Below are 25,901 nucleotides of genomic sequence, written 5' to 3'. Positions count from 1 at the left end.
GAGATCAGAGAGAAGGCTAGTGCAGTAGTCCAGACGGGATAGGATGAGAGCTTGAATAAGCAGGGTAGCAGTTTGGATGGAGAGGAAAGGGCGGATCTTGGCAATGTTGCGGAGCTGAGACCGGCAGGTTTTGGTGACGGCTTGGATGTGAGGGGTGAATGAGAGAGCAGAGTCGAGGATGACACCAAGGTTGCGGGCTTGTGAGACGGGAAGGATGGTAGTGCCGTCAACAGAGATGGGAAAGTCAGGGAGAGGACAAGGTTTGGGAGGGAAGACAAGGAGCTCAGTCTTCGACATGTTGAGCTTTAGGTGGCGGGCGGACATCCAGATGGAGATGTCCTGAAGGCAGGAGGAGATGCGAGCCTGGAGGGAGGGGGAGAGAGCAGGGGCAGAGATGTAGATCTGGGTGTCATCAGCGTAGAGATGATAGTTGAAGCCGTGGGAGCGAATGAGGTCACCAAGGGAGTGAGTGTATATTGAGAACAGAAGGGGACCAAGCACTGAACCTTGGGGAACCCCCACCGTAAGAGGATGGGAGGGGGAGGAGGAGCCTGCAAGTGAAGCAGTGCACTTCACTTGCAAGTGGAGCCTGCAAGTGAAGTGACTTGCCCAAGCTCACACAGCAGACTTAAAAGAGTCAGGATTAGAACCCATGACCTTCTGACTTCCAGGCTTGTGCTCTATCCATTAGGCCACTGGGAGTCTGCCGGCGTTTCTTTTGTGCTCCAGCAACTAACCTTTTAAATTTTGCTTTTTGAAAATGAGATGAGTAGTAAATTCCATTCCTGCATTAGAGTGTGGTCTGCCCAGCCCAGTGTTCTGTCCCCAACAAGGGCAGCAGGACGCTGGGAAAAAACCATGTAATAGCTGCCTTCCTTGACGTCCATCCGAAGGGTTGGGAATATGCAATTTGATATTCTTAAACCTTCTCTACAGTAGCCAATTGAAGACCACTCACCCGTGTATTTACTAAACTGATCCTGCACCTGATGACATTTTTAGCCTGCACAACTTCCTGTGGTAACTGTCCACTGTGTAAAGAAGGCTTTTTTCTTTTTGTTTTGAACCTGGCACAGTCAGGCTTCAGTAGGTAGGGCATTTATTGAGCATCTGCTGGGTGCTTTTCTTGGTTCCAGCCTCCACTCGGCAGTACTATTAATTACTAGTACTACTAATCAGTACTAATATAATATTTATATAGTATATTAACAATTAACAATAATTAATAATTATAGCAGTCTATATTGATATATAAATATAGTATAATACAAATATAGTAGTATTTAGTACTAGTCTCCTATTGATTCCAGTGCTCATTTTGGACCCCACCCCACCAATTATTCCAGACCTTTATCTCCCTCCTGAAACCATCAGGCCTCCACCGTCTCCTTCTCTTACTCCAGTTAATAATAATTATAATAATGTTGGTACTTGTTTTGCACTTGCTATGTGCCAAGCACTGTTCTAAGCGCTGGGATAGATACAAGGTTATTAGGTTGTCCCACTTGGGGCTCACAGTCTTAATCCCCATTTTACAGATGAGTTAACTGTGGCACAGAGAAGTGAACTGACTTGCCCAAAGTCACACAGCTGACAAGTGGCGGAGCCAGGATGAGGAGTTCTCCCTTGTGTGTTGTTTATCATCATCAATCGTATTTATTGAGCGCTTACTATGTGCAGAGCACTGTACTAAGCGCTTGGGAAGTACAAATTGGCAACATATAGAGACAGTCCCTACCCAGCAGTGGGCTCACAGTTGTTTATGCATTTGAATCTATCCCTTTTAAGCAGTTGCTATTCACCTCCAGCTCCCACTTCCCCACTTCACTTATGTGCCTATCTGTAATTTATTGGTATTAATATCTGTCTCCCTATATCTGTCTCCCTCTCTAGACCGTTAGCTCTTTGTGGTCAGGGAACACTTCTACCAACTGTGTTGTATTGTACTCTCCTAAGTACTAAGCACACAGAGCACTGATTTCCCCAACTCCCTCCTATCCCCTCATCTATTCTCTCATCCTTCATGACCATCTCAAGAGATGTTATTTTTTTTTTTAAATCTACCCCAATCACCTGCACCTCCCATCCTTCCTTCTCACCTTCTAAAAACACTTGGGCCCACACTTCTTCCACCCATGACTAACATCACTGCCTGGTGGCTCCTCTGTCCTTGCTTTCAAACTTGCCCACCGCTCCCTGTCCTAAAACAAAGCTTTCTCTAGCATCTACTGTTCCATCAAGTGTCTGTTCCACCTCCCTTCTCCCATCCCTGCCCAAACTTCTCAAACAGGTTTTATACACCCATGCCTCCACTGCCTCTCCCTCAACTGCCTCCCTAGCTCTCTATAATTTGTTTTTTTGCCCCCTCTATTCCATTGAGACCACTTTATCCAAGGACCCTAATGACCTTCTTTTTGCCAAGTATAACGGGTCCTCTCCGACATTTCAGCCGCCTCTGACCATGTGGACCATCCCCTTCTCTTGCAAACACTTGAATTTTCTGGCACAACCCTCTTCTGATTCTCTTCCTATTTCTCTGGCCATTCTTTCTCAGTGTCTTTCATTGGGTCTTCCTTGTCCTTTCATCTCTAAACCTTGGCCTCTGCTGACAGGATGTAACCCTGGCCCAGAGAATGCACCTATGTACATATTGTTATATTCTTCTCCTTCCCTTTTCTGTATTTTACTATCAGAAATTTATTTTAATGTCTGCCTCCCCCAGTAGTCTGTAAGGTCCTTAACGGCAGGACTCGTGCCTGCCAACTCTGTTGCGTTGTAGCATGGCCTAGTGGAAAGAGCATGGGCCTGGAGGTCTGAGTTCTGGGTTCTAATACCTGCTCCTCCACCTGTCTGCTAGGTGACCTTGGGCAAGTCACTTAACTTCTCTGTGCCTCAGTTACCTCATCTGTAAAATTGGGACCAAGATTGTGAGCCCCATGAGGGACAAGGACTGTGTCCAGCCTGATTACCTTGCCTCCACCCCCGCGCTTAGAACAGTGCTTGGCACATAGTAAGTGCTAACAAATGCCACAGTTATTATCACTCCCAAGTGCTTAGAGGAAGTGCTCAATAAATACCAATGATCTATTGATTAACCAAAGAAAATGTACCATTGTTCGGATGTTTGATGTGGTAACAAACATTTCAGATACACCCATTCCCGGAAACGTCTTTAACGTATCCGGTACCACACCTTTTTCATGTTCTGGAATTTTCAAGGTCAGTAGTGATTACAAAGCTCTTTATCCGGATGACAGATTCCATGAAATACTTAAGCTTTGCCGGGAAGCAAGGGTTTGCATTTTCACTCCAGATGTAAATTATGTATATATCTTTATACTCTCTTGATTTTTTTTTTGTGGTATTTGTTAAGCTTTTACATTGTGCCAGACATTGTTCTAAGATGGGGTAGGTACAAGCTAATCAGGTTGGCCAGAGTCCCTATTCCACATGGGCTTGCAGTTTTAATCCCCATTTTACAGACGAGGTAACAGGCACAGAGAAGTGCAGTGACTTGCCTGAGGTCACACAGCAGACGTGTCAGAGTTTGGATTAGAACCCAGGTCCTCTGACTCCCAGGCCCAAGATCTATCCACTAAGCCTCACTGCTTCTCTTGCTTCACCTGTAACTTATTTTAGTGTCTCTCTCTTGCTACGTTGTAAACTGCTTGAGAGCAGGGATTGTGTCTACTAGCTCTTTTGAACTCTCCCAGATACAGTGTTCGGTATAGAATAAGGTCTCAGTAAGTAACTATTAATTGATTTTTAGTATTAATGTAATACACCACATCTAACTTCAGTGATCATAACTTAATCTATATCCCGAAGATGGCAATAATTAAGTCGATGTAATGCCAACGTGGCAAGAGTTCAGAAGGTTTAGTGAACAGTAAAGGCTGTAACCAGTGGAACCACAGACTGCGTCGTTAATTATTATTGACAAAAGGATCTCATTATTGAATCAGTTTATATAGTATGACTTTAGTTTATGCTTCAGAAAACTGAAGGAAGTAATCCCTCTTCCCTCTTTTACCCTTGCAGTCTCACCTTACAAGTGATGCAACTGATTCTTTGTGGACTTAGGGGTTGGGTTTTTTTTTTTTTTTTGGACAAAGTGCATACTTTTTACAGACAGGTATCCTAGTGAGACCATCATTATATGTCTGGTCTTAATACCATTTTTTTTTTGCCTTTTTTTAAACTTGAGATATTAGACCATTTTACATCCTGGCAAAAGTGGAGCTAAAGATTCCTTTTTACCCTGCCTGTTATGGTCAAATCACAATCAGCAATCTTCCCTGTCCCCCAATCATTGCTTCATTGTTCGGCTAGAAGAGATGGCAAGAGGAAGGGATGTTATCACCAAGAACTTCTAGACCATACCCCTGCCTCAAGGTAGGACTAAATGGATTATGTAAGATATAAGAACTCAATGGAAGGAGAGTCCTTAACTCCTCTCACTAACTTTTTTCCTTATGATCAGGAAATTGTTACCTGGAGGAAACAGCTATTGCTTCTATGAGCTAATCTCTTGGGGTAGTATGTTATCCTGAATATAAACGGCTAGCCGTGACACAAACACAGTTAAATTGGAAAAACAAAATCCATTCTCTGAAAATTCAGTCCCAGGAGCACCAAAGAAAATAATGAAATTAGCATAAACAGCATTATTAACGTAACCCGTAATGGTATGACACAATTACATCAGTTCTCAAAGAACCTATAAAACTGCTTCATTGACAATATACCAAAAGAGTCAGTTTCTTTGTTACGGATTTAATTTTATGCTTCTTGACTTCCATTTGAACAAAAGTTGCTGCTTTTTATTGTGTAACAATTCTCTGTGAGTGTTTTCCTCCACTTGTTAACTCTTCACACTTAGCTTGCGTCAACTCATCCCCATTGATGACCATGTTGCTTTTCTTTTGAAATTTGTTTTGGATATGTCATCTTTCACATATGTATGAATTTGTATTGCAAGTAAGGAATTTTATCATTTCAAAGCGCCAAATAATGATCATTCTAGTACCCTCACTCTCACTAGTTTCTACCTGTGGAATGTATGGCTTAATAATATTGTCTCAATTTTGATAATGCTTAGACCTGGGTGAGCAGCATGAATTGGTTGGAGCTGAGGAGGAGCAGGGGAATTCTTCCCTGTGAAGAGCGAAGGTGGAGGTGTCCACTCCTGGGCTTCCATCTGTAACCCCCTCCGTGTCTGCTGTGGAAGTGGCCAGGGTCTGGGGGCTGCCTTAGGTCCCACAGCAGCCAAAGATAGAGCTGCTTCTGCTAATCAACTGGAGGTCCTGATCCAGCAGGGGGGCCAGAGGGATTCACCTGGGGGGCTAGGTCCAGCCTGCATGTGAAATTTGAGTGCTTACTCCGAGTGCTGGGAAAGGCACTGCTGTAGACAGTACCACCATCCTCTCTGTCTCACGACTGTGTAACTTTGGCATTATCCTCAACTTATCTCTCTCATTCTGTCTGCGTATTTAGTCTGTCACCACATCCTGTTGGTTCTGCTTCACAACGTCTCCAAAATCTGCCCTTTCCTCTCCATCCAGACAGCTACCATGCTGATTCAAGCTCTTATCTTATCACACCACAGTGCTAGGTTCCACGTGATGCCAAAATGACTGTTGCTGGACTCTTGCACTGCTCTATGAGCAAAGTGGGGCCTTTGGTTCTTGACTTTAGCTGCTGTTGTAGATCCTGCCGCCGTTTGTAGTTCTGTCTCTGCCTCACAGGTTGACCAGAATGCTTTATATCGAAAGTACCACTTCTGCAGCTTGCCGGGTTTTGTGCATTCCTCAGATATGCAGTATTGCTGGATGTGGTGCTTCTCTGTGCCCATACTGTAGTTCTTCTATCCATTCTACCTGAAGTGTCATCTTTTCAGCTCACCATTCACAAGGTGGTTGGGTGTCTCGCTATTGTCTCCTCTGCACAGATCTTCCAAATTGAAGGTTGTGATCCGATCCAAACCCGGATTCAATTGAGATTCAGCGAACTCCATTGACGACCCAACCAGCAACTATTCCTCTCCAATTATCACAAACAGAAACCACTTCTTGTACCTCCCAAAAGCCTTTCAGAAGATTAGGAGGATTTTTAAATACTCCCTAACATTTCTGCCCACTTGGGTGAAGCTGTAAGGGTTCATTAGCAGGGCAAGACTTTTAAGTTCAATTAAGAAATCCTGATGACTACTCCTATTGAGGCTTGGCAATGATCCATTGGAGTGTTTTCCACAGTCACCTAATTTTCTTAAGTACATTCCAATTTTCATCTGTAATTGACAACTACTTGCCTAGTTTGGCAGTCCTTGCTAGGGTTGGCCAAAAAAATTAGGTGGTTGGTGAGGTAGTTGTAAATTAGGGTGTCATCTTTGTAACAACAGGGTTTAAAATGGAGCTTCTCCCTCCAATCAGTCATATCTATTATCATATGTATTACATGCTTACTTTGTGCAGAGCACTGTACAGAGTTGATAGACACGTTCCCTGCCCACAAGGAGCCATCTTCCAGTCTACTGATTATGAATGTAGATTGAGTCACAAATGCTCCGAGAAGACATTAGGATTAAAAAATACTCCATCCTTGATGACCTTCTGTTAAATTGGCAGCAGTACAAGTGAAGATGGAGAGTGCTGTTTTTCAACAATTTTAGAAAATTGCCCCAGGAAGTATCTCTGGGAAACTCTTGGGACTTACACATATCTCTTGGCAGAGAAGGCTGCTTCTGTAGTTTGCCTCACTCCCAACAAGGTCTGCTCTGACCTTTCGGCATTTCTGTGAATGCCGAAAAATATCCTATTTATGTTACCCTGTGAGCCTGGAATCCCAGACTTCATCCATCTAATTTGGGTTTTCCAAGTTTGGAGAGTTCAGTTCTCTGGGAAAAGATGCTTTCTTACCTCATGTACTTTCTGATGTTTATGGTAAACTTTGTGAGCCTCATTCTTGCAAGATATTACAAAATAATAATTATAATATTTAGTAAGTGATTACTCTGTGCCAAGCACCTTAGTAGGCACCAAGGTAGATTCAAGATATAAGGGTGGACACAGTCCATGCCCGATTCAAGATATAAGGATGGACACGGTTCCGTGCCCGACATGAGGATCATAGTAAAAGTAGGAGGGAGAAGGATTTAATCTCTGTTTTACAAATGGGGGAACTGAGGCACTAAGAAGTTAAGTGACTTGCCCAAGATAATAATGATAATAATAATTGTGGTATTTTTTAAGCTCTTACTATGTGCCAGGCCCTGTACTAAGCGCTGGAGTGGATACAAGTAAATCGGGTTGGACACAGTCCCTGTCCCACATGGGGCTCACAGTCTTGATCCCCACTTTACAGATGAGGTAACTGAAACACAGAGAAGTTGTGGCCAAGATCACACAGCAGACAAGTGGCAGATCTGGGATTAGAACCCAGGTCCTCTGACTGCCAAACCCGTGCTCTTTTTACTAATCCCCACCTTACAGACAAGGAACCTGAGGCACATCAAAGTTAAATGACTTGTCCAAGGGCACACAGGAGGCAAGAAGCATCATTGGAATTGGAACTCAGGTCCTCGGATACCCAGGCCCGTGTTCTTCTTTTCTATAAATTGAGCAGGGCTTGGGATGTCCAGTCCTGCTAAATGGTATGACTCTTACAGGCCCAGCCCCGCTCCCTCCTGATTGCAAATAGAAACTCCTGATGGTGGGCTTCAGGGACCTCCATCATCCTAGTTGATCCTGTCCTTCTGTTCACCTAAGCTAGTGTCTCTACATTCCCACTCATGAGACTCCAGCTTCCAAACCATCGCCTCTTGCCTGAGGTGTCCTTCCTTTGCATGTGACCAAACCTTATCATTCGCATCTTCAAAGCTCAGTGACAAATCTCTGCCGAGGAAATCATAACAGATGATCGCAACCCGCTTCTCTAAGTCAGCAGGCCACTATGGACTGACAGTCTGAAAAGGCTGAGCTGGCATGCCAGCCTATCCTTGCCAAGGATCTGGAGATCTGGCCCAGAGCTGACCCCTATCACTCAAGGCTATACGCTGTCCAATGTTACCAAGACATAGGGAAAGCAAAACAGTCTCTTCTGTGTCTGCCAACTCTGTTTTATTGTTATATTGTACGTTCCCAAGCGCTTAAAGTACATGCCGTCTGCCCAAGTAAGCGCTCAATAAATATGCTTGATTGATAGTGTGGCGCTAACATGGCACCGAACTTAAGGTTGATAGAGCGGTTGTAGTGTTCTTTATTACTTTACTGCTCTAAAGCCTACCCTGTCAGACTAGTTCTATCAGAGCTCTCCAAACGTTAGACTTATCAGATGGTAAAAAGAACAGCAAACAGTGAGATCCTGGATTGTTATCCAGCTGCTTCGAAACAATCCTTATCATGTCATATCATCACAGTATGGAGCAATTAAATGAAGGTAGAAGAAGAAATTAGATGGTTTTTTTTCCCCCTCCAGTTATTTTCTCCCACTGACGTATCTGAAACAAAGTTATTTCTGAGGGAGGGAAAAAAGATTTATTTTGCTTCCATGTCAGTCTTCTGAATGTCGGAGGAGAGGAGGAATCAAAGAGTTTGATTTTCCTGCCCAGTTGTCAGTGTTACAAGATGCCATTAACTTTTTTGAACTCTGTCCTTTTCTAGTTCCTTCACAGTGGTGTAGGTTTGACTGCTGCTTACCCTTCCTGTTATTTCTGCTAGAACACACATGTACCTATCTTGAAAATCTGTTACTCTAAGCCTTTATTTTAGTATCTGTCATTCCCCCCTAGATTGTCAATTCCATGAAGGCAGGAGTTATTTCTGTTTACTCTATTTTTCAGGAACGTGTCTACCAAGTCTATTGTATTTATACTACCCCAAGGACTTAGCACAGTAAGCACTCAATAAATAGCATTGATGGATACACTCCCTAGTACAGAAAGGGCTCAAAATATACTATTTTTTTTTAAAGTTCACATTTTGGTTATAACAGGAGATATGAATTAGGGACTGCTGTTCCCAAAACACAGTTCTGTTGTGGGTATAATGCATTCCCCAAGTTTGGCACAAGTATGTTCAGTGTTGGGGAAAAAAACCATTATGTGCATGTGCATTGATATGAATGCTAGCATACTTTTTGTCTTACAAACAATACTTTGTATATCCTTACGTTTTTGTGACTTTACAATTTTTGGTTCAGTAAAATGAGAGACCAGGATACAAAGTACCCTGCTAGTGTTGTACAAAGCAATAATAATAGGTATTAGTGTAGAAAATGTCAGATATCAGCAACTTGTGTCCTCTCAACCCATTAATTCCCATTGAATCAATAATTTCTATTAAAGGTTCTTCAGGAAGAAAACTACTGCAATATAGCAGAAATGACTGCATTGGCTAAGCCAGTTCAGCTTTACCACTACTATAATAGTTCACAGTATTCAATAATAGCAGGTACTTTCTGAACCAAAAGATTCTATGAATGGTTCAAATGGTGTTCTTTTTTTCAGAAGTTCATCATTGTCTTAGCGCTGTTAAAATCCAGACCCTATGTTGGTATATAACCATTCTATTACACAGACACACACCCTCTCCACCCCCCCCCCCACCCCTGATTTTTCTCGTGTCTCCAGATTCATTCAAGCGCTATAATGAAAGTCAAAAAGGCCGTTCTTTATCTTCAAAAATAAGGCTAGTTTAGACAATTTATTGTTAAACAAAAAATACGTTACATTTAGTCTTTCCTCTCAGAGCAGTTTAACATTAGCTAACATAACTGAAAATGAATTTGAGAAGTTAATTTTAAAATATATTGTCCATTCTATTTGGAATCAGTAGCTTTGTCACCGAAACATATATCTGTTTTCTCAGTGTATGTTGCATTTTTCTGTAATTGTATCTCTTGGTTTCTTACCAAGTACACTGTTTAAAATTTAAATGTAAAATTATTAATGTTTATGTAGTTTTAGCATTTCAGAAATGATTACTGTATTGGAAGAAATGAACTTGCAGATTTTATAAGGTTTTACATAGATTGCCCTTGGGATTTAATATATATTAATAATATCCAATATTTATCTTTCAAGGTGCTACCATTTCAAGAACTCCTTTGGCAAGCAAATCTATGATAAAGAACGGGAGTAGAAGAGTTCATAGCTGTTACTTCTCAAGTGACAAACTCTTAATGTCAGAATGGCTCACATAAGACTAATACTACAGCTACTCTTAAAAAAGCTATTTTACCACAAGAAGCTCTGGAAGCTTAGTGCAGTCATTTTTTTCTTTATAGTATTTTTGATTTTAATACAAAGAGAAGTAAGCATCCAAGATTCCAGAGAAGCATCAGGGATTGAAAGAACCATGAGAAATAAAAATAAGATGTTTGATCTCATGCTGGAAGCTGTGAACAATATTAAAGAAGCAATGCCAAAGTTGCAGATAAAAGCCCCAGACAGGCAAAACGACTTTGCCGGCCACAGGCCCTGTTTGCAAGGACACTATACAGCTGCAGAACTGAAACCTTTCCTGGATCGTCCAGCCCAGGACTCCAACGCCCCCGGAGCCTCTGGAAAAGCCTTCAAGACTGTCGATTTAAGTCCCGAAGAGCAAAAGGAAAAAGACCGCGGTGAAGCGAAACACTGTTTTAATGCCTTTGCGAGCGACCGAATTTCTTTGCACCGTGACCTCGGACCTGACACCCGTCCTCCTGAGTATGTGGTTTTTACCGTTCACTTCGGGGATTAGCCCCTCTAATGTGCGGCTCAGGAAGTGGCTGCTACTGCAACTAGGATATTCAGCAGGAAGCCATTTAACTAAGTCAGTCAATACTATTTGCCATTAACTATTGCAGGTGGAAGCCAGTCTAAGAGTATTTATCGAGGCAAGCTAGCCTACAAGGTGACTAGCCCTCTATTATGTGCTCGGGAGAAATGTGAAAGTAAAGGTTTAGACTTTGCCCTTCAGAAGATTACAGTCTCAGATGCACACGAATAGGTAGAAACTATTCTAAGAGTGAGTCGACTGGGTGGTTTCTGCTGCGAGATGAAGAATGGGTGGGGTAAATCTGGGAAAGCTTCCTGGGGAAGGTGGGCTTTGATGAAGTAGATCTAGACTGTGAGCCTGTTGTTGGGTAGGGACCATCTCTATATATTTCCAACTTGTACTTCCCAAGAAGCGCTCAATAAATACGGTTGAATGAATGGATGAATGACAACTTGGTAGGAGGTGCAGCGTTGGAAATCAGGACCTAGATTTGGGCCCTTGCCACTTCTACCAAATACACCTGAATTCATTTAAACCTTCTGTAAAAGGGGGGAGAGTTACTGGCAATCAATCAGTGGTATTTATTGAGGCCATACTGTTCTGTACTAAGCCACGCTGAGAAGCAGCATGGCTTAGTGGCAAGAGCACGGGCTTGGGAGTTAGAGGACGTGGATTCTAATTCCGACTCCGCCACTTGTCAGCTGTGTGACCTTGGGCAAGCCACTTAACTTCTCTGTGCCTCAGTTACCTCATCTGAAAAATGGGGATTTAAGACTGTGAGCCCCATGTGGGACAACCTGATTACCTTGTGTCTACCTCAGCACTTAGAACAGTGCTTGGCACATAGTAAGCGCTTAACAAACACCATAATTATTATTATTACTAAGCACTTGGAAGAGAACCATACAGTAGTTGGAAGACATTTTCCCAGTGCTTAGAACTGCGTTTAAAACATAGCAAATGCTTAACAAACACCATAATTATTAAGGATCTTAGAGTCTAGAGGGGGAGACAGACATTAACATAAATTGTGAGTGTGTGTTATGAGGTGAATATGAAGTCCTGAAAGGCTGCCCTCACAAGTTATTCTCCCCTCTAACTGCCCCTCCTCCCACTTGTCAGCAGAGGTGAAGATGCCTGGTCTTTGAAGACTGCACCAGTACCAAAATAATAAAAGTATGAAATAGTATGAGAACCAAACCTATGTTATTCTTTGAAATGCCCAATGTTCTGAAGCGATTCACTTCTATTCATTTCCCTCTACCCCACTACTCCTTCCTTCTAGTAATAACTGTGGTATTTGTTAAGTGCTTATTAAGTGTCAAGCACTGTGTTAAGCACTGGGGTAGGTACAAGGTAATCAGGTCACAGTAGGTGAGGGAAGAAATATTGAATCCCCATTTTACAGTTGAGGGAACTGAGGCACAGTGAAGTGACTTGCCTAAGATCACCCAGCAGATAAATGGTGGAGCTAGGACTAGAACTCAGGTCCTCTGACACCCAGGTCTATGCTGCTTTTGGTTGGGAAAGAGAGATTGATGGAATCTCCCTCTCAGAAATGTGATGGATGAGTCTCAGGACAGTGGAATTGAAAGCCAACTCAGTGTGAATACATGCTGAAATACTTTTGGCAAGCACAGCTCTTTTACTATGGTATAACTGTTAAGCTTCATTTTTTTAGCTTTATCAAAGTACAGGAATCCCCATTTTAAGGCTGCTTAGCAATAGTGCTCTGCAATTTGAATGACAATATCTCTTTCATGGCAAAGTTTCCTTTGGCTTGAGGACCTCGCTTCCTCTTCTTCTGAAGTATCTTGGCTGACTCCAATAGAGTGATTATAGCCCAGTTCAGTTTGCATTAGATAATGGCAGATTAAGTTGGCATAGAAAATAATAGATCTCTAGCATGGTGTTAGCACAGGGTTCTTTTTTTGCTGATTAGCATGTGCGAGATAAAAAGTGCTGCTGCAGGAACTCCTATCTGGGATAGGCAAAGGCTCTGGAATGGCTGTTCTGAGTATGTAAACTGTTTCCTGTTGGCAGTGTTCGTGCCAGTCGCTACCCCTGCTCTCTTTTTCTGGCTAGCAGCTGGAGCTAGAAGGGCTTTGTCCACCACCTGGTATCTGCTTCTGCCTCCCCGGAGCCTTGTTTCCAGGGTGAAAGAGGCAACAGTGGCTCTCTCACCTTCTCCCTCTTCCCCTACTCCACCATACCTTCGTCCTTCCTGCCTCCACAGCGGCTTTCCTTGACAAGCTCGGGGCTGGAACCAAGGGTCAGCGGGCCAGGGTCTGGCCCGGCCTGAACCATGGGGCCGAGCTCCCACCGTGGTGGTTGTGGTGAGGTTGAGAAGCATAAACACCCTTTTCTGGGGATCTCGGTACCCCGCTACTGCAGGTAGCATCTGGGCGGGGAGAACCGGGATGTCCAACCAGCGACATCATCATGGTATGCTGCGGGCCGGGCATAACTTATGTGACATTGTGCGCATTCCACTTAGAAATTATTTTTAGTGACAGGTCTCAAGATAATGCTTTGAAAATCAAACCTTTACATAAATGCACATAAAAGTATCTAATTCGAAGTATTGGTGTATATTTGCATTGGATCAAGAGTGGCTATTGTGGATTTTTAGTCCTGTTTTTAATTATATTTTTATTGGTCTTTTGTTTGGTCTTTTTTCGATCATGGGATCCTCTGAGAAAATTTGTCGCACTCTTAAAGTGCTTAGAGAAGCAGCATAGCTCAGTGGAAAGAGCACAGGCTTTGGAGTCAGAGGTCATGGGTTCAAATCCCCTCCCTGCCAATTGGCAGCTGTGTGACCCTGGGCAAGTCACTTAACTTCTCTTTGCCTCAGTTACCTCATCTGTAAAATGGGGGTTAAAACTGTGAGCCCCCCGTGGGACAACCTGGTCACCTTGTAACCTCTCCAGCACTTAGAACAGTGCTTTGCACATAGTAAGCGCTTAATAAGTGCCATTATTGTTATTATTATATTATTATTATTATTATTATCTGTATAGAACTGATTGAGTGCTAGCTGAGGGATACCTGTCCTTAGTGCCTATATTTTGGTGTAAAGGGGAAAGAGTAACTCATTTTTCTGAGCTGAGGAATTTTGAATTTGATTGAATATCAATACTTAAACATTCGCCATTTTTCTCTGATGTTGGAAGCTGTAGTTTAAGCAACAAACCTAGCCTAAATTTAAGCTAAATCTTGCCAGAATCCATATATAAATGGCATTTAGTGAAGAGTCCTGTTTAAATCTAAGAATCTTTCTGCTGATTAGTCTGATTAGCAAAGACTGTCTATAGGTTATTTATGCAAATTCCCATGGCTGGAACAAAGAGGAAGGTGGAGGATAAGGCAGGGAGGCAGCTTGGCCTAATGGAAAGAGCACAAGGCTAGGAATCAGGAGACCTGAGTTCTAGTCCTGCTCGCCATTTGTCTCCTGGGACCCTGGGCCCTCAGTTTCCTAATCTGTAAAATGGGAATAAAATATCTATTCTCCCCCTAAACTGTGCGGGATAGGGACACAGTATACTAGAGCTTAAGACAGTGCTTGGCACATAGTGAGCACTTCATGAGTATCATGATTTTTCCAGCAGAGAGCCTTCAGTAATCCCAGATTAGTCTTGTTGCCAGATTCATTCCTGACACTGCCAACTCTGGGAGATGAGCCCAGCCCAGACCTGGAGGAAAGTGCTGTCCTGCCCTGGGTCAGCAGGGAGGTTGGTACTGGTGCTGAACTGGCGCCGGACTCAACCCCATCCAGAGGAACACTGCATGATGAAGCTCCTGGATGGCAGGTTATGCCTCTCCCGATTCTGTTATATCATACTCTCCCAAGCTCCTAATACAGATCTCTGTACGGTAACTGCTCAGTAAATACCACTGGTTCGTAGATAATGAAACACAGTCAAGGGCTTCAAGCCCCCGGAGATTCTGCATGGATTTGAGAGATTTTTGCCTTTAACTAGATGCATTTTAAGGCAGAAAGAAATAGCACCTTGAACTATCCCTTCTCAAGCTAGCGTTAATATTTTCTGCTACATTAAATAGGTTCTTTTTTGACTTCAAAAGAAGTGGCAATCAGGGCATACTTGAGTATTAGAGTCTACTGGGTATTCATAGCTTTGGATAGCCTGATTTTGGAAAACCATTTAGGTGTAACACTTTTGTAATTTGGAGTAGGGTATGTTGGTTTTCTTTTTCTGAAAAAAGGAACAAATTGACTCACTTTTGGGGTACTCTTATGATTTGAAATCAGAACCCCTGAATCCCTTTCGGGCCAGCCGAATATTTGCTCAGAGTCCAAGGGGATACCACTGAGTCCTCTTCTCCCATCTCTCTCCCCATCTTCAGTGCCACAGCACTTAGGTACATACCCATGTGTTATTTATATTAATGTGTGTTTCCCCTTGCGGGTAGAGAACATGCCTACAATTCTGTTGTTCTTTCCCAAGCATTTAGTACAGTGCTGTGCACACAGTAAGTGCTCCATAAAATGCCATTGATCGAATGATTGATCCCTCCTCCCCATTCTTGCCTCCACAGTGTTGCCCGTCCGGTCTAACGGCTCTGGCCAATCTGGGAAGGGAAGAGATAGCGTAGAGCTAGAGGAAGATGTATTCTCCAGGCAATGAAGGAACATCAGTCTGGGCCCAGGGCCCATCAGAAGATTCAATTGGCTCTGTCTCAAGCATTTGTGCTCTGAAGCTAATGTGCTCTTGGGGGCTGGGGGTGCATTTATGCTTTACTATACAGTAAATTAGCTCTGAGTAGTATCTCGATTGCCTGGAAATTAATGCACTACCAAAAGGGAACCGTTTACTTCTTCCTTGGAAGAATGAAGTCCACGTATTATACTTATCCTTTTTATTTTGGCCCTGCAAAGAGATTTTGATCTAAATCCCTGGTAATCAGTCTTTTAATCTGAGATCTAATTTGTCTGGGATTTTAAGTGCTGAAGTATTAGCTACTCGAGAGACTTGAAAACTAAGCTCCGAATTTCCTTTCTTCCGTCCTTTTGGCTCTTTTTCCCAGCAACAAGCAAAATGTCTTGTTTTACATTGCAATTGAGGCCTGACAGATTTTTTTTTTATTAGTAGCAACTGGCTATCTGAAACCTTCTCCCTCTTGCTGGGAAGGATTTTGCCATATGGGTCTTCTGCACTGGAATTTTGCTAACACTTTTCCACGGAAGCAGAAAACTGAGCAAAGTTTCAGGAAAAAAATTGGAATGGATGCAATAAAAGTGTCTTCTTGATAAAAGAAACATTGACGGTCAGATTGGAGGGGAGCATCTGGTATTTGAGAAGAAAAGTGGAGGCTATGTTATCATATTTCAAATGAAAAATGAGTGCTCTGTGCCAGCCTGAGAACCGAAAACCACAGAATGAGTATCATGCTTTCCCTGTAGGCTGGGAATATAAATAGGCAGAAAGGCATGACACAGACAAGGGCCAGGATGAGAATGCTCTCCAGGGAGAGGTGGGTGATGACTGGGAGGGGAAGCCACTAAAGCTTTAGTCATCCATCATCTGCTGTCACTGGGTGTCCTTAGGGTGTGCTCTGGTAGTTTTGGGACGGCTTTCTTGTGAGTAATGCTTGTGGTCATAGAGGGAAAAATACTAATTGGACCAGAGTAATTTTTTTAAACCCAGTTTTGTCAGATTTTTTTCTTTGATGAGCTTGAAGTCTCTGGCATACTTGGAACACCTAGGTAACTTTTTGTAACTGTGTCATAATAGTAGTAGTAATATTTGAGGGCTCACTGGTTGCAGTGGACTGTCCTAAAGCGTGGCTTACTGGTAAGACCACAGACCTGGAGGTCCAAGGACCTGGGTTCTAACCTCAGCTCTGCCACTTGTCTGCCGTGTGACCTTGGGCAAGTCACATAACTTCTTTGGGCCTCAGTTCCCTCATCTGTAAAATGAGGATTAAGACTCTGAGCTCTATTTGGCACATGGACTGTATCCAACCTGATTATCTTGTGTCTACCCAGTGCCTCCTATAGTGCCTGGCACATAGTAAGTACTTAACAAATACCATTTGAAAAACTAACCAACCATGGCTGGCCCACAGAAATCTTACACTCAGGGAGACAAACCCAAAACTATTTACAAAGAAAGATATTGAATGTGTAATTGGAGTATTCACAAAAGTGCTCCAGGTGTAACAGGTCTAAGTGCTGGAGATTACTGATGGGTTTGTACAGTTTGGGGTGTTGGACACTAATTGGGGAAGGTTTGTAGTAGCAGGCACAAGGGAATCGAATTTGGGGTGGTGGGTTCTGGCTGGTCTCTTGGATTTACAGAGGGAGGGAGTTCCAGGCTGGGAGAGCATGGGGGAGGGGCAAGAATGAGGTACAGTATAGGGTGTGTAAGAGGAATCAAGAATGGAGTTTTGTGCTCCTCGTGACTTAATACAATAGTCAGGCTACAGCCACGGTTACAGTCTCTCCAACATGGGAAGCAGTGTGGCCTAATGGAAAGAGCCCAGGCCTAGGAGTCAGTCAGAGCACCTGGATTCTAATCCCAGCTCCACCACATGTCTGCTCTGCGACCTTGGGCAAGTCACTTAACTTCTCTGTGCCTCAGTTACCGCCTCTGTAAAATGGGGATAAGACTGAGCTCAAATGGGACATTGAGTGTGTCCAACCTGATTAGCTCACGTGTACCCCGGCACTTTGTTCAGTGTCGGGAACAGGGTAGGTGCTTAACAAATACCATTTTTTAAAAAAAGGCCCACCACATGTTGAGAAGTTCTCTCGCTGCTGCCACTTCTCTTCTGTGCCGAAATTGAGCAGAAAAGGCTGATGGGAAGTTCTGGTGATGTTGGGGCACCTCCACTTCTGTCTGAAGCAATAGCACTCTTTGTTGAAGCCCTTTCTTCCATCTGGGGTGGAACAGAGCAGGGCTTCTGGCTCCTGGGTACCTCTGGGGCAAATGCATAGTACAGTGTTCTGCATAGAGTAAGCACTCAATGAGTATAGCTGATTGAAAGTGAAATATGTTTCTGACTGCTGAAACTTTTGTTAATTTCTAGGTGTATTGAACAAAAGTTCAAGCGTTGTCCCCCCTTGCCTACCACAAGCGTTGTCATTGTTTTCCATAACGAAGCCTGGTCTACTCTGCTCAGAACTGTCTACAGTGTGCTCTATTCTTCACCAGCCATCCTGCTAAAGGAAATCATTTTAGTCGATGATGCCAGTGTAGATGGTAAGAGAAAAGCTCTTTTTTTTTCCCTTTTGAGTTGTGGGACGATTGATTTACTCAAGTGGTTCTCATCCTTTTCTGTCTGTGCTCTGTGAGACACTCAAATTTCTCACCTTCATTTCCCTTTCATTCCCACCCTACTCCCCCAGACCCCAAACAGGCCACAGTTCCGTCCTACTGTGGCAGTGCAGCAAGTCTAAAAGATTAGGAGGGAAAGTGTGTGGCAAGAGCCTCTGGTGGTAATGTAGACTGATGCAAACTTCCCATACTAAGAGAGTCCAAAGTGGCAACCACCATCTTCAGCACAACTTTTGGAGTTCCTTGGTTTGGCTCTCTGGGGCCCCATTGGAATTTCTTCTTGACACCTCAGTGGATTTAAGCCCCGTTTACCAGCCCAATCAATAGAACCCATTTTTATAGCATTGATGAATCGAGGGTCCTGCCCTTTTGGGGAAAAAAAACAAACATTTTCTTTAACTTCCAACATTTTTGTGATTCCAACTTCCTAATATATATTGTAAAATAGTTCTTAAAAGCCTACTCCCAAAGTTCTAAGTATCTCCTATTGCTGGCTCTGCTATTCCCATCCATTATCCACTTACCCCCCCTCAATGCTTTTATCCAATTCAATCATGTTGATGTATCTTGACTGAAAGAAGGAAAAAACACAGGCTGTTAATGAACTAGTGGTATTGCTTAGCACTTGAGAATTTTACATTTTTTTCTACCGAAAAAAGTGTAAAGTGGAGATAAGACAATGTTACTTTGGAGGATTTTTGCACTTCATATTCTGCCGGAAAGGATATAATCATCGCTTCATCTCTGTTCCCACAGATGATTTTTATCCTCACATGCAATGCTGGTTAGCTTGTCGACTGTTTCAGTGTGAAAATTAGAAACAGATAATTCTAAAATGCTTTGTGTTTTACAGACTACTTACATGATAAACTGGATGAATATGTAAAACAATTTCAGATAGTGAAAGTTGTCCGTCAAAAAGAAAGGAAAGGCCTGATTACCGCCAGGTTGTTAGGTGCTTCCGTGGCAACTGGAGAAACGCTCACGTTTTTAGATGCCCACTGTAAGTATAATCTAACTGCTCCCTGACAGCCCTTATGCTGAAGGGTTCTGCTGTTGTATTCTGCCCCACTCACCACAAATGAAGTTTCATCTTTCTTTCTTTCTTTGAAGCCCAATTGATCTTGATACACCTTCCTTTTTAGACTGTGAGCCCACTGTTGGGTAGGGACTGTCTCTATATGTTGCCAACTTGTACTTCCCAAGCGCTTAGTACAGTGCTCTGCACACAGTAAGCGCTCAGTAAATACGATTGATTGATTGATTCCTGTGCTTGACCCTTTTCATCTCTGATGGCCTTTCATAATAACTCCACCTGCCTTTATATTCAGGGCTCTGCCCTCTGTTCTCTAGTGACTTAATCAGTGGAAGCAATGTGGTCTAATGAAAAGAGCCATGGCTGGGAGTCAGAAGACCTGGATTTTAATCCTGGCTCCACCTGTTGTCTGCTGTGGGACCTTGGGCAAGTTACTTCTCTCAGCCTCAGTTTCCTCATCTGTAAAATGGGGATTCAGTGTGCCCAACTTGATTCTTGTTTCTACCCCAACGCTTAATACAATGCCGGGCATATAATCGTTTAACAAATGCCCTAAAAATTAGTGTTATTTATTGAGCACTAACTGTGTGCAGAAAACTTACGGGAACATGTAATACAACAGATTTTGTAGAAACAATCCCTGCTTACAGGAGCCTAGAGTCCAGAAGGGAAGACAGACATTAAAATATATTACAGATAGGGGAAATGGTAGAGTTTAAAGAAATGTGTGTAAGTGCTGTGGGGTGAGGCTTGGGTGAATATCAAGTGCTTAACGGGTGCAGATCCTCTAGTTCCCCCTCAGAATATTTCCTTCTTTCTTGGAGTTCTTTCTTCTACTTACCTCCCCAAGAAAGTCATTTCCTTTAACTTTTTTTACTCCTTTTTGTTGGATACTGTTTTTTCCTGGAGTTGCCTATCCCTTCGAGGTGTATATATACATTTTAATATAGAAAAATATCTTTTATGTGGATTTTTTTTTCAAGAAGTCACCGTTTTCCCCATCACATTCTCTTGTATCCTTTTCTATCTTTCTAGTTCTTTTCCTAAATGATCACTTGGGCTTCTTACTTTCATGCATAATTGTATTTACTGCTCTTCTTTAGTCTGTGGATCCTCTTCTCTTTTGCTCTCTAAAACCTTTCTTCTTAGTTCTAGTCACTAACGTATGATGCGTATTCCTTTTTTTATTAGTTTTTTATATCTAGCCTTCCCCCCCCCATTCAATTTTTTCTTACTGCAGTGGTTATGGGTACTGCTGACTTCAGGCTGGGGTAGTCTTTGCTTTGGGGAAGCTAACATTTATCATCAGGCATCCAGTTTTAACCAGATGGAAAGAGAAAGAAAAAATCTCCCAAGTTTGAATGGGTTTATAGTATTTTTCTTGTTCCAATTTCACATTTAGGGAAGGAAATTTTTCAAAAGTTCAATTGATTAATTAAACTACTTTTTCTAATAGGTGAATGCTTTTATGGTTGGCTAGAGCCTTTGTTGGCAAGAATAGCTGAAAACTATACTGCTGTTGTAAGCCCAGATATTGCATCAATAGATCTTAATACATTTGAATTTGGCAAACCATCTCCTTACGGAAATCATCACAACCGCGGAAACTTTGACTGGAGCTTGTCATTTGGTTGGGAATCCCTTCCGGAACATGAAAAGCAAAGACGAAAAGATGAAACTTACCCAATTCGGTGACTGATTATATTATTTTTCTTCCTTTAAACAATTCCTTAAATTACACTGGCTTGTTTCTGGTATTGAGGTTATGTCATATTTTTTAAAGCAGTTGAGGATATATCAAATACTGGGATATCAAAAACTTCTTGCTCCACCTCCTATTTTTCTTTAAAACTTATGCCACCAAGTGGGAAGTGGGGTTATTGATTTTTATTCTCCTTGATGGATGCTCTGTCTTCCTTTGTTGCCAGAGACCATAGCTAGATGTTGTTAATAATAACAATAATAATAATAATAATAATAATAATGGTATTTATTAAGTGCTTACTATGTGCAAAGCACTGTTCTAAACGCTGGGGAGGTTACAAGGTGATCAGGTTGTCCCACGGGGGGCTCACAGTCTTAATCCCCATTTTAGAGATGAGGTAACTGAGGCACAGAGAAATTAAGTGACTTGCCCAAAGTCACACAGCTGACAATTGGCAAAACCGGGATTTGAACCCATGAACTCTGATTCCAAAGCCCGTGCTGCTTCTCAACTGTGGCCAGAGGCAGATACTTATTCTCTCCAAAAATATAATTTGTCTATCATTTTGAAGAGAGTGACCATATGTTTTAATGATACATTTTAAGAACTGACAGTCTATCTCTAATCTTTATTAACTTTCATTTTTTGGTTCTGTGAAAAGTTGGATTTCGTTTTAATAATCATTTCTGTTTTTCTTTTTCAGAACACCCACTTTTGCTGGAGGTCTCTTTTCCATATCAAAAGAATATTTTGAATATATTGGAACCTATGATGAAGAAATGGAAATCTGGGGAGGAGAAAATATAGAAATGTCTTTCAGAGTAAGTTTAGGCTGAAAAGTAGAGCATTTTCAGCATTTGGACATTTTTTACAAAGCAGCGAATTGATTTTATGGCTGTTATTCTCATGCAGTATTTCTTTTGAATACTTTCTGAAATTCAGTATCTGGAAAATTTGAAACAAAAGAAACTCCTTTCTCTGGTACATAATTTGGTCTATTGACTGCTCTGAGAATGCACAGTTAAAATACCGTGGGAGATAAAACCAATTAATGCAATTCTAGTTTTTGAATGCCAGGGAAAGTAAATATAATCAAATATTATGCTTCAGGAAATAGGCTGTTTCTATTAAGAACATTTACATATATTTTTCAGGTGTGTGGCCTGTATAGTTAACTCTTTAGGCCAACAGAGCTGTGTTTGTATTATATCTTGGAATTACAACTATTCTGCAAACTTTTTTGATAAGCAACAAAAAAGTCTTAGTTTGTACAGCTAGCTATATATGCTATCATATATGGCAGTGTGGCTCAGTGGAAAGAGCCCGGACTTTGGAGTCAGAGGTCACGGGTTCAAATCCCGGCTCCGCCACTTGTCAGCTGTGGGACTTTGGACAAGTCACTTTCACTTCCCTGGGCCTCAGTTCCCTCATCTGGAAAATGGGGATGAAGACTGTGAGCCCCCCGTGGGACCACCTCATCACCTTGTAACCTCCCCAGCGCTTAGAACAGTGCTTTGCACATAGTAAGTGCTTAATAAATGCCATTATTATTATTATTATTATCATCATCATCACATGTCTTGACTGTTCTATTTACACGTATCATGTTAGAAGTTTTAGGGAACATTGTTCGTACCACGTGACTCTGCTCTCAGTATATCTTAACGTACATATAAACTCAGAAGGAGAAACAGCTGTTCTCATACACAAAGAATGATGCTTTATGCTTCCCAGCCTTTGCTTCATCCTTATTGACTCAGACTTTACAGTACTTTGACTCTATTTTGGTTTTTGCAACTTTTCAGCATCTAATCAATCCATCATTTATTGAGTGCTTGTTATGTGCAGAGCTAAGTAGATTATAGTACAATGTAGTTGGCCGACATGATCCCTGCCCTCAAAGATTTACACTCTAGCAAAATAACAAGTGGCCAGGCTATAAAGCTTTATGCTTGTAGTGGATATAACTATTACCCCTAGTTTTCCTAAAACATGGGATTTTTGTTCTGGTCAACTCCACACTAGGGAAAATCCATATTCCAGTACTCAGGTTAGCCACTGTATGCATGCGAACAAGTGGTTTCTAATGCCTTTGCAGTACCCTGTATCCAAACAGGTTCACGTTGTCTGAAGAACATTCCCTAATTCCCCAGTAACTCTCCATTCAAAATGCAGGGTAAAAGTACATGTTCTGGTGGAACTGAATGTATAGAAAAGTGTTTGTCATGGGGTTATCTTTAAATCACCAGCTCCTTGATCCATCAGTCTCCAATGCATCAGTGGTTAATACAATGCTATTTTCATATTTTCCCTGTGGCATCTTCTTTAAATACCTTTGCATATTTCCCCTTCCCCAGTAACTCTCCATTCAAAATGCAGGGTAAAAGTACATGTTCTGGTGGAACTGAATGTATAGAAAAGTGTTTGTCATGGGGTTATCTTTAAATCACCAGCTCCTTGATCCATCAGTCTCCAATGCATCAGTGGTTAATACAATGCTATTTTCATATTTTCCCTATGGCATCTTCTTTAAATACCTTTGCATATTTCCCCTTACAGTAAGGTTCTTCAAAAACACGCTTGCCGTGTTGTAGCAGAACTGATGGTAAAGAAAAATGTAACGTGTTTCTAGATATTAGCCATATTCAATAATTTATTTGATTTTTGCTTTAACACAAAGGGCCGGCTCATTTTTCATTTTCCACCATGGCCCTAAAAGTAATATCATGTATCTTTTAAGAGAATTCCATATGTTTAGTTGGAAAATTAAAGTAAAATTATTCTGAACCACCTTTTATGAAGACTTGTGACTGTGAGGAATGCATGTAAGCGCTTAGTACCGTGCTTTGCACACATCAAGTGCTCAATAAATACGATCGAATGAATGTAAGCCACCTTTGCAGATAGTTTCAAATATGAGAATTAAGTTTTTACTAGCCATTGTCATAGTATGGTGATTGGGCTTTTGTAATCTAAAGAAGAATCAGACCAGGTTGCATATCTTACTACCTTGCACCCTGATTTCCTTTAGAGCTAGCCTAATTGCTCTTAGCCTAATTTCTCCCAGCCTAGGGAGCCAGGTTAATTTGCATGGCTAGATGGAGGGCAGTAACTCACAGCATTTCATAAAAATCATGCACTGTGTTGCTCAATTAACCCTGCTGCAGTCGTATTTTTGATGGTGGTTTGCTTTTTTTTAATGGTATTTTTACAGGTTTTACTATGTCCCAAGCACTGTACTAAGTGCTGGCTTAGATAAAAGATAATCAGGGTGCTCGCAGTCTTCATCCCCATTTTACAGATGACATAACTGAAGCACAGAGAAGTGACTTGACTTGTCCGATTTCACACAACAGACAAGTGGAAGAGCCAGGCTGAGTGGAAAGAGCCCGGGCTTGGGAGTCAGAGGTCATGGGAGCTAATGCCGGTTCCATTGCTTGTCAGCTGTGTGACTTTGGACAAGTCACTTCTCTGTGTCTCAGTTACCTCATCTGTAAAATGGGGATTGAGACTGTGAGCCCTAGGTGAGATAACCTGATCACCTTGTATCCCCCACCCCCCCCAGTGCTTAGAACAGTACTTCGCACATTGTAAGCGCTTAACAAATACCACCATCATCATCATCAGGTCTTCTGGTTCCCAGGCCCATGCTCTTTCCACTAGGCCATGGTTCTTCCCAGCTGAAAGAGACTTTATAGGGTACCTACTATTCAGGAGCTTGGGGTGTCAAATGGCCGCATTGGCTGTGTCACATGGTTGGAGCAGTGTGGATTGAATAATGTAAAATTGACCATTTTTCTAAAGTTCATATTCAATTGTATACAAAAATTAATCCATTGTAGACTACTAAGATGTTTCAGAAATTAAATGTCACAAAATCAGCATTGTAAAATAAAGTGTAAGTGGTTAGCATTAGAAGCTATCCTATTTCTTTATTGTAAATGTGACATCTGAGTCAAGGAACATGTTACTTCTATAGTCACTAGCTGGTGGCTTTATAAATCACCAAACTTTATTGGCAGAGTTGAGGTGTAAATGTTTTTCTGAAAGGTGGCTGGTTTCTTAGGGTGCTTAGAGATAAACTTGCAATTGGCACTTTGATTTTTTTTTTGACTTTTAAAGTCTTCCAAATGCTGTGAATTTATACAAAAATATCATTAATTATCAGGTTTGGCAATGTGGTGGGCAGTTGGAGATTATGCCTTGCTCTGTTGTTGGACATGTTTTTCGCAGCAAAAGCCCTCATTCCTTTCCAAAAGGCACTCAGGTGATTGCTCGTAATCAAGTCCGCCTTGCGGAGGTCTGGATGGATGAGTTCAAAGAAATATTTTATAGGAGAAACACAGACGCAGCAAGAATTGTGAAACAGGTGAGCGTGACATATCAAATGTGTTAAGTTTTTCTGGGAATGTAAGGAAATGTAACTTCAGCAGGCCAAAGAACTTTTTTTTAATATCCTGTGGTACATGCCTGAATTGAGTAAATGCTCTTCAGTTCTTCTAATTGGACCTGCTGAGCCCAGAAGAAAAATGTTCTTTCGGTATAAAACATTTTTCTTTTTGGACTCATGGAACGTAGTTCATCTTGTCAGGAAATAGAAGATAATTTATTTTTGATACTTAAGAGGTTTCTGTGTTTCTTTTTCTAAAATAAGAAAGTCTTATTTTTTATTTTAATGGTATTTAAGTGCTTACTATGTGCTAGGCACTGTACTAAGCTCTGGGGTAGATACAAGATAATCAGGTTGGAAACGGTCCCTGTCCCACATGGGATAATAATCTTCATCCCCATTATACACATCAGTTAACTAACGGAGGCACAGAGAAGTTGAGTGATTTGCCCAAAGTCACACAGCAGACAAGTGGCAGGGATTATAACCTTGGATAGAATTAATTTTTATATATATATATATATATATATATATATATATATATAAACCAGAGATGTTTAAAATGTATTAGTAAAGACACAGGGGAAATTTTATTTTTTTATAACTATGAGGCAGAAATTTGTTGGGGTTTAAATAGGTTGATAGTGTCCCTTGAGGTCTTCCTTGTGGTCCTTTTTTCAGTGGACAGGGAACTGACTTGGGGAGGAAGCAATCT

General features: G+C 41.7%; 1 protein-coding gene across 2 annotated transcripts in view; it reads left to right on the top strand.

Annotated features, from left to right (window-relative positions):
* GALNT3 (polypeptide N-acetylgalactosaminyltransferase 3) overlaps nucleotides 1-25,901 on the top strand; it is a 38,219-nt gene that overhangs the window by 3,762 nt on the left and 8,556 nt on the right. Inside the window, exons 1-7 of one of the 2 annotated variants that reach the window (XM_038751789.1) lie at nucleotides 4,221-4,395; nucleotides 10,082-10,705; nucleotides 17,808-17,980; nucleotides 18,909-19,058; nucleotides 20,548-20,782; nucleotides 21,500-21,617; nucleotides 24,965-25,165. In XM_038751789.1, coding sequence (XP_038607717.1) covers nucleotides 10,188-10,705; nucleotides 17,808-17,980; nucleotides 18,909-19,058; nucleotides 20,548-20,782; nucleotides 21,500-21,617; nucleotides 24,965-25,165 — 1,395 coding nt within the window. In that variant the 5' untranslated portion in view covers nucleotides 4,221-4,395; nucleotides 10,082-10,187. Of the gene's footprint in view, nucleotides 1-4,220; nucleotides 4,396-10,081; nucleotides 10,706-17,807; nucleotides 17,981-18,908; nucleotides 19,059-20,547; nucleotides 20,783-21,499; nucleotides 21,618-24,964; nucleotides 25,166-25,901 lie in introns of those variants that run through there. The other variant, XM_038751791.1, reaches the window with a different exon arrangement.

Source organism: Tachyglossus aculeatus, chromosome 9 (assembly GCF_015852505.1).
Source record: "Tachyglossus aculeatus isolate mTacAcu1 chromosome 9, mTacAcu1.pri, whole genome shotgun sequence".
Classification (NCBI taxonomy): Eukaryota; Metazoa; Chordata; class Mammalia; order Monotremata; family Tachyglossidae; genus Tachyglossus; species Tachyglossus aculeatus.
Note: the sequence above shows the minus strand (reverse complement) of the source record. Positions and strands in the feature narration are given on the sequence as shown.